At 36.1% G+C, this 14,086-nt stretch overlaps 1 protein-coding gene across 3 annotated transcripts in view; it reads right to left on the reverse strand.

Moving 5' to 3' along the window:
- Positions 1-1,869: 1,869 nt before the first annotated feature.
- The window catches only part of LOC139945193 (glycerophosphodiester phosphodiesterase domain-containing protein 5-like), a 34,525-nt gene continuing 22,308 nt past the window's right edge, over positions 1,870-14,086 (reverse strand). Inside the window, exons 10-16 of one of the 3 annotated variants that reach the window (XM_071942488.1) lie at positions 12,417-12,641; positions 12,094-12,251; positions 11,089-11,236; positions 9,731-9,813; positions 8,815-8,980; positions 7,534-7,614; positions 5,879-5,997 (exon numbers count right to left, since the gene is read on the reverse strand). In XM_071942488.1, the coding sequence (XP_071798589.1) occupies positions 7,546-7,614; positions 8,815-8,980; positions 9,731-9,813; positions 11,089-11,236; positions 12,094-12,251; positions 12,417-12,641 (849 nt within the window). In that variant the 3' untranslated portion in view covers positions 5,879-5,997; positions 7,534-7,545. Of the gene's footprint in view, positions 7,615-8,814; positions 8,981-9,730; positions 9,814-11,088; positions 11,237-12,093; positions 12,252-12,416; positions 12,642-14,086 lie in introns of all 3 variants that reach the window. The other 2 variants (XM_071942486.1, XM_071942487.1) reach the window with 2 other exon arrangements.

A 14,086-nucleotide genomic window follows, 5' to 3' on the forward strand; every position in this document is an offset into this window, starting at 1 on the left:
TGTGTAAAGTCTGATTAATGAAGTAATTAACGGGGGAAATCCCAACAACAAATGAATAATGTTGTGACTCTTTGTGGAAGTGGTTCAGCCACGTGGGAATGTGTGGCCATGAGGCCTAAAAAGAAAATTTATTTGCAAAAAAAAGTTTTTTACAGGAAGAGTGTTTTCTTGTTTGTGGCCATGGGCCGTTTGCTTCCGCCAGTGAGTGACGGGATGTTTAGCCAACAATAGTCGCAAAGAGTGGCTGGTCGCAAACCAACAAAAAGGGTGAAAAAGGGAAGTTCCTAAGGAAGTGCAATAGAAGAATATAACTACCTGCTGGTTGGCTTTGCCATGAAAAGTTAAAGGAACTTACCGGGTTATATCTTCCCAGTAGTTGTTTAAAGGAACATTACAGAATTGGTTTTGCTAGCAAAACAGTTGCTGGCAGTGTAAGCACTTTATGTAATCCATCATATACATCAACTGACAAACCTGTAGAATTTTGAGATCGATCGCCCAGCTGGGTCACGAGATAATAGTGAAAAACCGATGACAAATTTTGCATTGCATCGATGCCAAAATAAAAATGAATAAAACGCCCACTGAGCGATAAACTCCAAACGCGAAATTAGATTATTTATTTCTCATCCAAGTATGACATTTCAGACAGAAATATTTCAAGGGATGTTTTCAACTATCATAATCATTAGACCGTGTAAGTTTTATGTAAATCTGTGATCTTCACGATCTTTGTTTCTTACCAATTCTGTAAAAGGTAAACTCCCTTATGAAGTTTGTTATTTGTTTCATGATAACTGCTTAGCATGAAAATTCTTCCTTGATAAAAACAGGGTCATACCGACCGAGTTTCCATTTGTAGCATATTGCTTGTTACTGGTATTCAGCTGTTGTTTGCTTATTCTGAAAATCACGTGGAAATTTGGTACTTGGTAATCCTGTTTTTATCAAGGAAGAAATTTCATGCTGAGCAAATTTTGTTGTGCATAGCAGCTTCTTGCCTATGGTTGCCATCACTGATGGCTAACACTAGATACGTACACTGACGCGGGCGTGCTGGGAACTCTCAGCTAATGATGGGAGGGGAGCGTCTTGCGCTGTGACGTCATGCAATCATTTAACACTGATTTACAATCTTCCCGCGCAAGCAGGTGTAGGCATACCTTTTTAATACGATGACGTACCTGGGATTTCTGTTTGCATTGGATTAGTCAGTCATTAAACAAACTGTCAAGTTCGACTGAAACTGTGGTAGGCCTACTTGTAAGCATGTTCCTCGATGTTTTAAAACTGCAACCCTTTTTGCAACTACTAGTTGAGTCTTATCAACAGTATTAATTTTTGCAAGTCAGGGTTGATTTATGCGCATAGCTTATCCGGTTCTGCCCCTGGATATCCCAAGCACACCAAGGCACTATTAGTAATTTTTCTTAATATTTTTTAGTATAAAAACTTTCTTGCGTGACGAGCAATGGGAGAGCTGTTGTTAGTATAAAAAATAAGCGAGAAACGGCCCCTCTAAAGTAATGTAGTATTTTCTCACTCAAATAAGAAAACTTTGAGACTGAAGGCCTGAACTGAAAGCACACAAATTTTGGCAACCGGGTGTTTTTTTTAAAAATATATTATATTATTCTCTTCGATTGCCAACTTCGATTACCAATGAGTCAAAATATTCACAGATACCAAATGAGAATACTGGTCCAAATTACCAAATTACCAAAGGCGTCCAGGCCTTTAAGCATGATGTGGAAGTTCACCATGGTCCAATTTTGTTCCTATTGTCAGTCTTTCACCTCAGCCTTCTCTCAAAATAGTATAATACAAAAATTAAGATCAAAAACTTTAAAAATCTTTACAAATCATCTCCCGAAAGAGACTGTTTTATTATCATCACCGGATTACACCCAGATTAACACAATTCCCAAAGATTCACAATCTACACATCTGCGTTATTCAATTATCAATCTGTAATAAATTATAATTAAATTTACACAAAACCTAATATTATTTTGTTTTTAAAGTATAATAAATATTTATTTTGTGATGGAGAAAATATTAAGCACAATTAGTTTTGAAAATAAACTTTTCCCCAAAATCTAAACAAATCTAAAATGAAGTGAAACTTTTCTTTTGTACATTAAGTGAAATAATTAACATAATTATTTATGAGAGTGTAACAGTTATTATTTTTTTTATCATAAAACGAGAATGGGGAACATCAAGCACCAAGGGTTCATACAATGAAAATATGCAAATCAAACCTAGAAATATAATAGAGAACTCATAATATGGTGTCAACAATACTAGAAAGGAAACAAATGACCCGACGTTTCGAAACCACATCAGTCTGTCTCGAAGACTAAATGACAACAATGCAACATGTTGTTATTTAGCATTCAAGGAAGACATTTGATTTCGAGACCCCAGATTTAGAATTTGAGGTTCCGAAATCAAGCATCATCAGAAAGCACACAACTTCGTGTGACCATGGTGCGACAAGGGTGTTTTTTCTTTCATTTTAATCTCGCAACTTCGACGACCGATTGAGCTAAACATTTTCACAGGTTTGTTATTTTATGCATATGTTGAGATACACCAACTGTGAAGACTATATCTTTGACAAGTACCAATAATGTCAAGTGTGTTTAATTAACAATCTTGCATTACCATAGGTTGTTTTAATTGGAAAGCAGTTTGCGACATCTAATTCTGTAAAGTTAACACATACATATGCTAGAAAACTGAAATATAGGTATACGAACATGATCTCACATTTGTTTATACTAATTGAATAAATCACATGATTCAATATTGCATATATGATGATTTGAAAAAGATGTGAAAGACACCATTTAAGATACCCTGTTTAATACTTCCAACATTCCATGGTGGAAAAACAAAATACCCATCCAATGGGAGACTTTGAGACGCTAGGTGGCAGCAGACTTACCAGGTCAATTTCCATTGTTTAGATAGTTCTGAGCATGTGCACATTACCAAGAACAATGGATTTTACCTGGTAAGTCTGCTGCCACCAAGAGTCCTGAAAGTCTCCCATTGTTGCATTCATTGTGAAGTAATACCTGCAATATCAGAGTGGAATGTTGTCACAACAAAACCATTTACCAATTCCATAAAGCTGTTAAGCAGAAAATTCTGCTTGGCAAATTTCTTTGCTAAGCAAAAACTTAACATTGTTGCGACTGGTGCTTCACTCAATTTTCGCTTAGCGAAGAAATTGTCAAGCAGTGTTTTCTGCTTAACAGCTTTATTAAACCAGCTGGGTCAGGTGTGAGGGTATACATGAGTAGTGGGGTATGGGTGGGGTACGGTTGGGGTAAGCCAGAGGACCAGAGGAAGGTTACGGTTGCATATATTTTTGTGTCTCACGTTCACAGTGTATAAACTCTCTCAGCGACTATTATTCATTATTTTTTCTTCAGACAATAACTTTCCAAAAGTTTAAAATGAATACCCACATGGAAAGAGAGCAATGAAATAAATAAAGTACAAACTATTTTACTCTCGAGTTTGATGTTGTGTTTTTCTCTATTGTTTTGAAAAAAAAAACTTAAGAAATACACTGCATAATATTTTGTTGTTTTGCTATAGATTCTGTGTTACACACGAAGCCTTTCTCATGCATCTGAAAGCACATAATTTTATACAACAAGTGTTTTTCTTTTTCTCTCATGAACTTTTTGCAACTTCGATGACCAATTAAGCCCAAATTTTCACAGGTTTGTTATTTTATGCTTCGGATACACCGAGTGATGGTACTGGTCTTTGATAAATACCATAAGTGTATACTCAGCCTTTAAAACTAGTGTTGAATTCACAATAACGAGTGAAGCCACCGACTACTATAAACAGTTTGATTTTAAGTTAACATTGTCAGGTTAATTATAACATACTATAATGAAACTACTTTCCAATCAGTGGCCTTATTACACACAGCTACATATACACAAATGCAGCCAAGGAAAACAACAGGTTAAGGTAACCAGCCAACCAGCCTCCACAAATTTGAATTCGAGACCTCAGATTTCGAATTTGAGGTCCCGAAACCAAGCATCTGAAATCACACAACTTCGTGTGACAAGGTGTATTTTTTCTTTCATTGTTATCTCGCAACTTGGACGACCAATTGAGCTCAACTTTTCACAGGTTTGTTATTTTATGCTTATGTTGAGATACACCAAGTTAGAAGACTGATCTTTGACAATTACCAATAGTTTCCAGTGTCTTTAAATTAATCAGAATTAGTGTATGAGAGTCCAGATACCCATCCCAAAAGAGGTTGCCACGTATGACCCCGCAACAACTATAAATAATTGACTACTTCTAATTAGAAGTACTTAAGTACTAAAATGAATTACTACATTCTTGCAACAACAAAAAAGATAATGGAGAAAAGTAGAGAAAAAATCTATGTTTAAAGTGTAAGTTAAATAAAATGGAATCAGTGGTTGTAGAACAAAATAATTTTCAAAAGCACTTGGAATAAGTAGGACTACAATTATTAAGATTTACGTTGACGATTATTTGTTGAAAACAGGAGGAAATTTTGTGCAATAATCAGCTATGTTGATAGTGCTTTGACTTTTTAAACAATTAATATTTTCTTTATTCACAATAATGTATCATTATTAGACTGTTAAAAAAAATGCAAGTTTTTAACTTTGTTAGTAGAATAAGTAATTTTATAAATTGAGTTTGTTAACATGGTTACAATGATTTAAGTGTTGCAATGGTTCTTAGACAAACATATATTCATCTTGTTTAAACAATAAACTTGCCATACAAAAAATGGGAAAACTGCATAACTTTTAGTCATTTTGCAAGTATGATCCATTTTTGTTGGATTCGAGCCTGTAACCTTTGCATAAAAACGAAACTGGTCCATTCAATTTGTCCCAGGTTCACATCTAGAGAAGTAATTCAGTCTCCTTATTTGTCAATAACTATTGATTTACAATCAATACTTGATACATTACAAAGTGTTCAATGGAATACGTATTGCTGTGTGTTAATCAAAAGTAGGGTCATACTCAAAGGCTATCTTTTGACAATGTAATGCTGGTTTATATTTATAAGCAATATTATAAAGAAAGATACAAGAAAAGTCACATGTGAAAGTTTCAGGTGAATACAGTGTTTTACTTGCCGCGAAAACAGCAAGAAAACTGTAACAATATTTTTTTGAAGGACCATCGAATCCATCATATTTAGCGAGGTCACAGCCGGTCACAGCCGGTACCAACCGCATCACTGGCCACATTGTTCATCCAAACAATATATTAATTTCGTAAAAATAATTTCTCCAAATATCTCAAACTATCAAAGTGCCTCTTACCAATTTAGTTTGGTAATAAACTTTTGGTGTATTTACCATTCTATGACCCGAAATGAATCTTCAGAATAGAATGATATATTATTTGACATCTAATATCAAGATTACATGTGCATGATTTAAGTATATTTACTTTTACCAAAGAAGTAAAATCGTTGCATTAAAAAGCATTGCAACCTCTTAGCTAGGCCAAGTGTGCATGTGCACAAGCCAAAAATACAAAACAAAGTCTAAGAATACAATAAGAATTCTCGACATTCTTCATCAATTTAAATAAGTACAGTGCAATATCTTGACAGCTGATGCTGATGAAATACCTCTTCTCCTAGGTTCAAAACCAAGAACTTTGACATCTTTAAGGAAATGGCTTTCAATATGAAGTCTGTATTGGTCAAGAAATGTATTTTTTGTAAACTGTATACCTTAGTAAAGCACGTACTTCCTCAGACCAGACATCCCACAAATGACGCTGTACACTGACCTCCAACCACAGTTGGAGGAACACTCCTGACTGGAAGAGCTCATCTGGCCCTTCATTCTAACTGCATTTTGACCTCTTGGTGAAGATTGGCTACTCCACTTGTTGAACTCACTCCCATTGCATCAAGATCATCTTGATAAACAGGTGGTTCTTCTTCCATCTTTGATGAGGGGAAAACGTTTGATGCCAAATATGGAGATGGCGTTAAAAGTCAGCAATACAAATACAACAGTTTTAGTGATTATTTAACCACAGCAATTTTTTAAGAGGTGGACATGTGAGTTCCCTGAAGAAATTTTTTAAAAGTTTAAATTCCCTGCAAATGTTTTTAAAAATGTTGTAATATGCAGCACTTTTTTTTCATTAAAATCATAGTTCTCAACACTTTGATACTTTTGGACCAGGTTCACAAAATAAATATTTGTGCGATCGCACAAAAAATCTTTAGTGATAAACAAATCCTGACTTCTGTTCCAAAATGGAGGTCTCACATGCCCAGAGACTACATTATTTTTGTAACATTAAAGCCATTGGACACTTTTGGTACAGAAAGAAAAATAAAAGTTCACAGATTTACAAATAACTTACAGGGTTTACAGAAGGTAATGGTGAAATACTTCTCTTGAAATATTATGCCATGAAATGCTTTACTTTTTGAGAAAACATTAAAACAATATCAATTCTCGATATCGAGAATTACGGATTTATTTTGAACACATGTCACGACACGGCGAAACATGCGGAAACAAGGGTGGGTTTTCCCGCTATTTTCTACCGACTCCAATGACCCTAAATTTTCACAGGTTTGTTATTTTATGATTAAGTTGTGATACACGAAGTGTGGGCCTTGGACAATACTGTTTACCGAAAGTGTCCAATGGCTTTAACAGGAAAATATAAATAGGAAAATTGATAAACTTTGGAGCAACTAAAAACATTTTTCATACAAATGCACCATGAAGTTTTGGCGGGATTTTTAGAGACACAAAATGCACATTCATTGCAACCAGCTTGCATAGGTTAATATAAGTATGAAATATTATGAAAAGAAATTTGAAATAGGAAAAATAAACTGGGATTACAAGAGAAAATGGTTTTAGATAGAAAAGTTGGTGAAATAAAATCGTAACTAATATCATAACATAAGACAAGTTTGTAAAACAGAAAAGGAAATTATTTGTGATCAGAAATAGGAATAAAATCATACAACGGAAAATTAGTAAGCTATGCAAGCTTCCCAGTTTGTAGAACATCTATAAGGTTATAAAGAATATAGCTTTTAAGTTTATGTAGAACTGATTTGAGAGTATGAAGAGCTGCAAAAAGTAGCTGAAAGTAAGAGCAAGGAATTGGTAGGAAGAATTCATCCATCGCCCCAAACTTTAATTTGGAACCTTTCCAGGTCTCGGACCAAGGATTAATTTTATTTGTGTGCTGCAATTTTGCCTCTCCATAAACAAAAAATATATAAGAGAAAATATTCCTCTTTTTCTATAACTATAACTATAATGGAAGATTTATTGTTATTATTTTGGTGTTAATAAATGACAAAACAAGTCGGTGTATCCAAGTGTTTTGCATTAATCTTGTCTTTGCATAGACAAAAAATATATTTGAGAAAATATTCCTCTCGTTTATCATGTATAATGTCATATTATTTGGTGTTAATAAAATGACTTAAATATGTCTAGTGTACCCAAGTATTTGCTTAGATTTTGCAGGGTGCGTTTCCAGCTTTCAGTAAGTCGTCCATCTCGACGGCATGCAAAACCTTTACCTTTACAAGAAAAAAAAAGCAGACACAGTTTCAGAGAGAGAGTAACACAGAGATTGAAGTCGGGCAGGGGATGGGATAGTCTTGGTTCAAGATTCTCCTGTTGTTTATTATTTTACTACTCCTGCCAATAGAAGGCGCTATCAATACAGAGCACTATCAACCATAAACCGCTTAGCACAGGAGCCTCTGATAGCGAACTCCCATAGATCACAAATACTTGGTACGCGAGTGTAGGCATGGAACGGTGTGCATGCTGGTCTATGGTAAAGCACGCCCTCTTGTGGCGATGTATCATGGGTAGATAATAGTAACAGGAAAACCTTGAACCAAAACTAGGGACGGGACTGTGGTGGAGGGGAGGTGCTACTGGGGGGTGGGGGGTAGTAGACCATAGAAGCAGCTGGCGACCGACACTGTAAAGGCCTGGGATGTGATTTGTGTGGGGTTACAATGCTGTAACTTTGAAAAACAGAAAAAATTTCATGAAAACAAAATTATTGTCTCAATTGTTGACACCCGCCACCCCAAGTAAAAAAACATGTATTAGTATTATATAAATAAAAAATAAAGAACACAAAGATTCAAGTGCTATTTATAATTGCTGAGGTGCAGGCAAAGGAAAATGCAGTGGAAAATAAAAGAAGAAAAATATGAGGCAAGCAAACTAAACAAAAAAACCAAAACAATGAAAATAATATATACTGTATTTATCTGCAAGAAATCCACATTGTCCATCAGATATAACATCTTTGATTCTAACAAACTGGTTCACAATAACACATTTCATATACTGAACGATGTTAATTGAAATTATCCCCAAGTAAATTTATCTTGGAGTTTTTGCCTCGTCAGGTTTGTCTGAAGATAGTCCAACTAAAACTAAACCCAGGCTGTCCACAAATTGATATCAAATTGAGCCTAGGGCCCAATTTTAGGGCTCTGCTTACCGTCAAGAAACTGCGCTTGCGGAAGTAGAGAAATATATGCTGATGTCAAGCGTATTTCACAGGTTAGCATGGAATATTGGTCTGTGCGTGCGTACGTACTCCAGTTACTAGACATTCCTCGCTTCAAAGCTAGCGCAGATATTTGGCGCTTGCCGTGCAAGGGGAGAATTCGGCGGTAAGCAGAGCCATGAAATTAGTCCGTGATGTCACAGAGACTTGACTCTTCTGCTGCCAGTCATTGACCTCAACTTACCTGGACATCTTTACCCGGTGTATGCGCAGGATTAAACATCGTGTCTTCGTTTGTACGGTAGAGTAATTCGCGGTCGCTTTTCTTGGTGGTGCTTCCACCCGTAAAATGCCGGGGAGAATGCAGGGATATGGATTCTGGATTGGCGTCTCTTACGGGATTACGACATCTGAGGATTATAAACAGATTGGATTTATATCATTCACTCAAAGTGAAACAAGGCTTTATTTTATGGCTCTGCGTAAATAGTCAACATTCTCCACTCATTAAAAGGTTTAGTGGCAAGTTATTTTTCTTTTTAAAAATATTTTGTTTGCGAGATATCACCTAATATCACAAGTCTAGACGACTACTTCAAGGTGAGGGCTGCACTTCAATGATTTGGGCTATCAAATCAAACGTCACCAGGGGCACAGTTCCACCTTACTCCTGGGGCTGAAATAGGGTTACCCCCTTCGCAGTCCGTAATGATGTAGGCATGGGATATCATCCACTAGGAGCCTGGGTGGTAGAGCAGAATGCACTACCGTCCCAACTTTTTACATAGCAGTTATGGTTAAGTGTCTTGCTCTAGGGCACAAGTTTCATGACCGGGATTCGAACCCACACTCTGCTGCCGACAACACCAGAGCTTGGGTCCGGCGAACTAGACAGCTCAGCCACGCCATTAACAGAATTCCCTGTTGGTTGGTTTCTATAGTTCTAATTCTACGCGATTTTTTATAAAGCTTGTTCAGCTTATAGATGAGACATGAGCGCATTGAATGCCAGAAACGGCGGCTGAATACAAAACAATACACAAATCCTACAGTTTTATCCCAAGGACGAAGCAATTATAAGTGCAAACTTTACGCTAACAGAAAGTGAAGACGTCTCATCTCTGCTGTCATATTTGTCACTAACTCCTTTAGGACCTTACCTCTGAATGACACAAATGACGACAATGCACACAGCTGAAGCTATTCCAAGTACGGCACTCACTATCAGAAACGCAGTCGGTGTCTGTGAATCGGCAACCCCAAAGAAAAGAAAGAACAACAAATCAGGGAAAAGAAAAGTTGATAAAGTTCTACTGTGTTCAGCTTATGAAAGTTTTAAAAGTTCATAGTGTCTTGTTTTACATTTTACAGTTCAATTTTATAAAGCATTGTACACAAACGCCCATACAGCTGTGAAAAGGCTGTTGATAAAGAGCAATGTGGTAGAACTAGCCAGATGTTGTCATCTAAACCGCTAACAAACCTGTTTTAGATCATTTTTTTTATTTCATTATTTTTAAGTCCAAGTTTGCCCCAAACAAGACTAAAAGCAACTCTTGGTAAGGGGCTACGAGAATAAAACAAATATCAGGGCTGTATGCTTCGTTTTTGAAAGGGCAATGGCACCAAGGCATTTTCTCTTTGGCAATGGGCACCCTATGAGGAAATTGTAAATTTCTACTGGAGCATTTCAAGGGCACCAAGGCAATGACAAGGGGCAACGGAGGCGCCTCTGTGAAGTATCAGGCCTGAAATATTTAAAAAGAAAATAACTAGGGGGAGTTGAAGGTAGGATTTGATATTCCTCTTAAAACAGTCTATTTTATAGCACCAGGCAAAGAGTTGTAAAGAGATGCAATATACATGTAAGGAATAAAGCTAAGAATCTAACTCAAAGAGGTTTGCAGTAAATTTCTTTTTAGAGTTCATTCTGAAAAGAACCAGTTTTGATTTTGAAATAAACCCCCGCTTCTTTTCAGAACCAACTCTACTCACAAAGAGATTTTCCATGGAGTTACCGCAAAACTTTCTTAGTTATACTTCCATCATGCAAAGTTTTAAATCCTACTGAATATTATATAAATCTTGGCAAGCACTGGTCGTGAAAGTATATGCTCAAGCACACAAATAAAAGGCTTTGGAAATGGTTTTTGAGAAGTCAGAAAAACATGAGGTTGGACTCACCATATGCCAGACCGGTGCTTGAATATTAAATGGTTGTAACATGTGCATCAACACACCAATAAATAATAATACCACAAAGGCTTTGGACATGGTGTGTGATCGTTAAAGCTTTAAAGTTTTAACAGAAGTCAGAAAGACATAAGGTTGGACTCACCATATTCCAGACCAATGCTTGAATATTAGATAAATCTTGGCAAGCACTGGTTGTAACGGTATGTGCGTCAACACACCAATAAATATAATACCATCACAAATGCTTTGGACATGGTGCGTGATCGTTAAAGTTTTAAAGTTTTAACAGAAGTCAGAAAGACATAAATAAGGTTGGACTCACCATATGCCAGACCGGTGCTTGAATATTAGATAAATCTTGGCAAGCACTGGTTGTAACAGTATGTGCTCCAACACACCAATAAATGGAATACAATCCAGGCGTATTAATGACGTAAATATTGGTCGTTATATTATTTTCTGCATATACTCTGTAAAACAAATCCAGATAATTGTTCTCAAATTAGAGGCAGAAAATATCAAGAATATCTATTTGAAAAACTATGCAGTCTCTTACCTCACATTAAACAGTGTGAGGCGGTCATTTAGAATAGTCAATGTTTTATTATTCTTTTTTATTCTGGAAATTGTGGGTGGTTCAAAAGAAATAACTGAAAATTCAAAATAATTTGTTTTTGTTTAATATATTTATAAACAGGTAGTTGGCCTTAGCTTTCAATCCAATATTCTAAAAAAAAAAAAAAAAATAAGAAGAAAAATACCCAGCTGGCCAAGATCGTCTGCTTTATTCCAGATTAAACTACAAAGTTGTTTGTTTTGGCCAGAAAAATACCATAGATGAAAGACAACCAAAAGACACCAAAGAACAAAACCATAAAAACCCCAATAAAAACCCACCCGAGTAGCCACAAAGGTGTAGGGTAGGTGAACAAAACACCAAAATCCACAACACCATGGTCTGAACATCCAAGAAGGAAATTTCTAATAGTCACAGAAAAAGTGCAAAAAATAGTTAATGGCCTGACGTTTCGACGCTAGCAGCGTCTTTCTCGAAGCCTTCGAGAAAGACTCTGCTAAGGTTGAAACGTCAGGCCATTGACTATTTTTTGACCCTGCAGCGTCTTTCTCGAAGGCTTCGAGAAAGACTCTGCTAGGGTTGAAACGTCAGGCAAGTACCTATTTTTTGCATTTATACCATCGGTCCATTTGGTTAGTAAGTTGTTTGCAACAGCTAATCTTATTTTCTCACAGAAAAAGTGACGGGCAAATCCTGTTGGTGTAGAACAGAAGACGGATAAAAAAAATTTACACAAATTCTTGAGTTTACCTTATGTCATTATGGTTGACCTCGGTATACTCGGCATTGACATTGTGTATATCCTCATCAAGTAATATCCCTACACTGTATCTGCCTTCTGCTGTGAAGATAAACCCAGGAGCTTTCTCTTTTACCCAATCTCGCTGTATATTCGACAGCCACCAGACCTGGAGAAATAAACAAAGTACATGATGGCACTCAACTTTTTGCAGGGTTAATATTTGAAGGTCGGTGTTACATGATGGCACTCAATGTTGGTGGGGGAATATGTTTACCTAATGAAAACTAATATCATCAGTAACTTCTTGAACCAAGACTACAACCACACCAACCTTATCCTGTTTGATTCCGGACTGCAACGTGATGTTAACCACAAGTTCCACAACGTCACCAGCATAATATGGGTGTCCCGCTGGTGGATGAGCTAGATCAAACACAATTGTCTTGTTGTACATCACCGCTAACTCAAGAAACTCTTTATAACTTGGGATTTTCTGCCCGATGAACTTCTTCCTCGTTTCTTCAGGAACGTATTTTAATTTGTTGTGCGGGTCACTCTGAGAAGGGATAGGAATATCCAAAATGTTAAGTGGATTCTATAGGGAGCTTCTAATAATAATAATAACAACAACAACAACAACAACAACAACAACAACAACAACAACAACAACAACAACAACAACAACAACAACAACAACAACAACAACAACAACAACAACAACAACAACAACAACAACAACAACAACAACAACAACAACAACAACAACAACAACAACAACAACAACAACAACAACAACAACAACAACAACAACAACAACAACAACAACAACAACAACAACAACAACAACAACAACAACAACAACAACAACAACAACAACAACAACAACAACAACAACAACAACAACAACAACAACAACAACAACAACAACAACAACAACAACAACAACAACAACAACAACAACAACAACAACAACAACAACAACAACAACAACAACAACAACAACAACAACAACAACAACAACAACAACAACAACAACAACAACAACAACAACAACAACAACAACAACAACAACAACAACAACAACAACAACAACAACAACAACAACAACAACAACAACAACAACAACAACAACAACAACAACAACAACAACAACAACAACAACAACAACAACAACAACAACAACAACAACAACAACAACAACAACAACAACAACAACAACAACAACAACAACAACAACAACAACAACAACAACAACAACAACAACAACAACAACAACAACAACAACAACAACAACAACAACAACAACAACAACAACAACAACAACAACAACAACAACAACAACAACAACAACAACAACAACAACAACAACAACAACAACAACAACAACAACAACAACAACAACAACAACAACAACAACAACAACAACAACAACAACAACAACAACAACAACAACAACAACAACAACAACAACAACAACAACAACAACAACAACAACAACAACAACAACAACAACAACAACAACAACAACAACAACAACAACAACAACAACAACAACAACAACAACAACAACAACAACAACAACAACAACAACAACAACAACAACAACAACAACAACAACAACAACAACAACAACAACAACAACAACAACAACAACAACAACAACAACAACAACAACAACAACAACAACAACAACAACAACAACAACAACAACAACAACAACAACAACAACAACAACAACAACAACAACAACAACAACAACAACAACAACAACAACAACAACAACAACAACAACAACAACAACAACAACAACAACAACAACAACAACAACAACAACAACAACAACAACAACAACAACAACAACAACAACAACAACAACAACAACAACAACAACAACAACAACAACAACAACAACAACAACAACAACAACAACAACAACAACAACAACAACAACAACAACAACAACAACAACAACAACAACAACAACAACAACAACAACAACAA

This window comes from Asterias amurensis, chromosome 12, assembly GCF_032118995.1.
Source record: "Asterias amurensis chromosome 12, ASM3211899v1".
Taxonomy (NCBI): domain Eukaryota; kingdom Metazoa; phylum Echinodermata; class Asteroidea; order Forcipulatida; family Asteriidae; genus Asterias; species Asterias amurensis.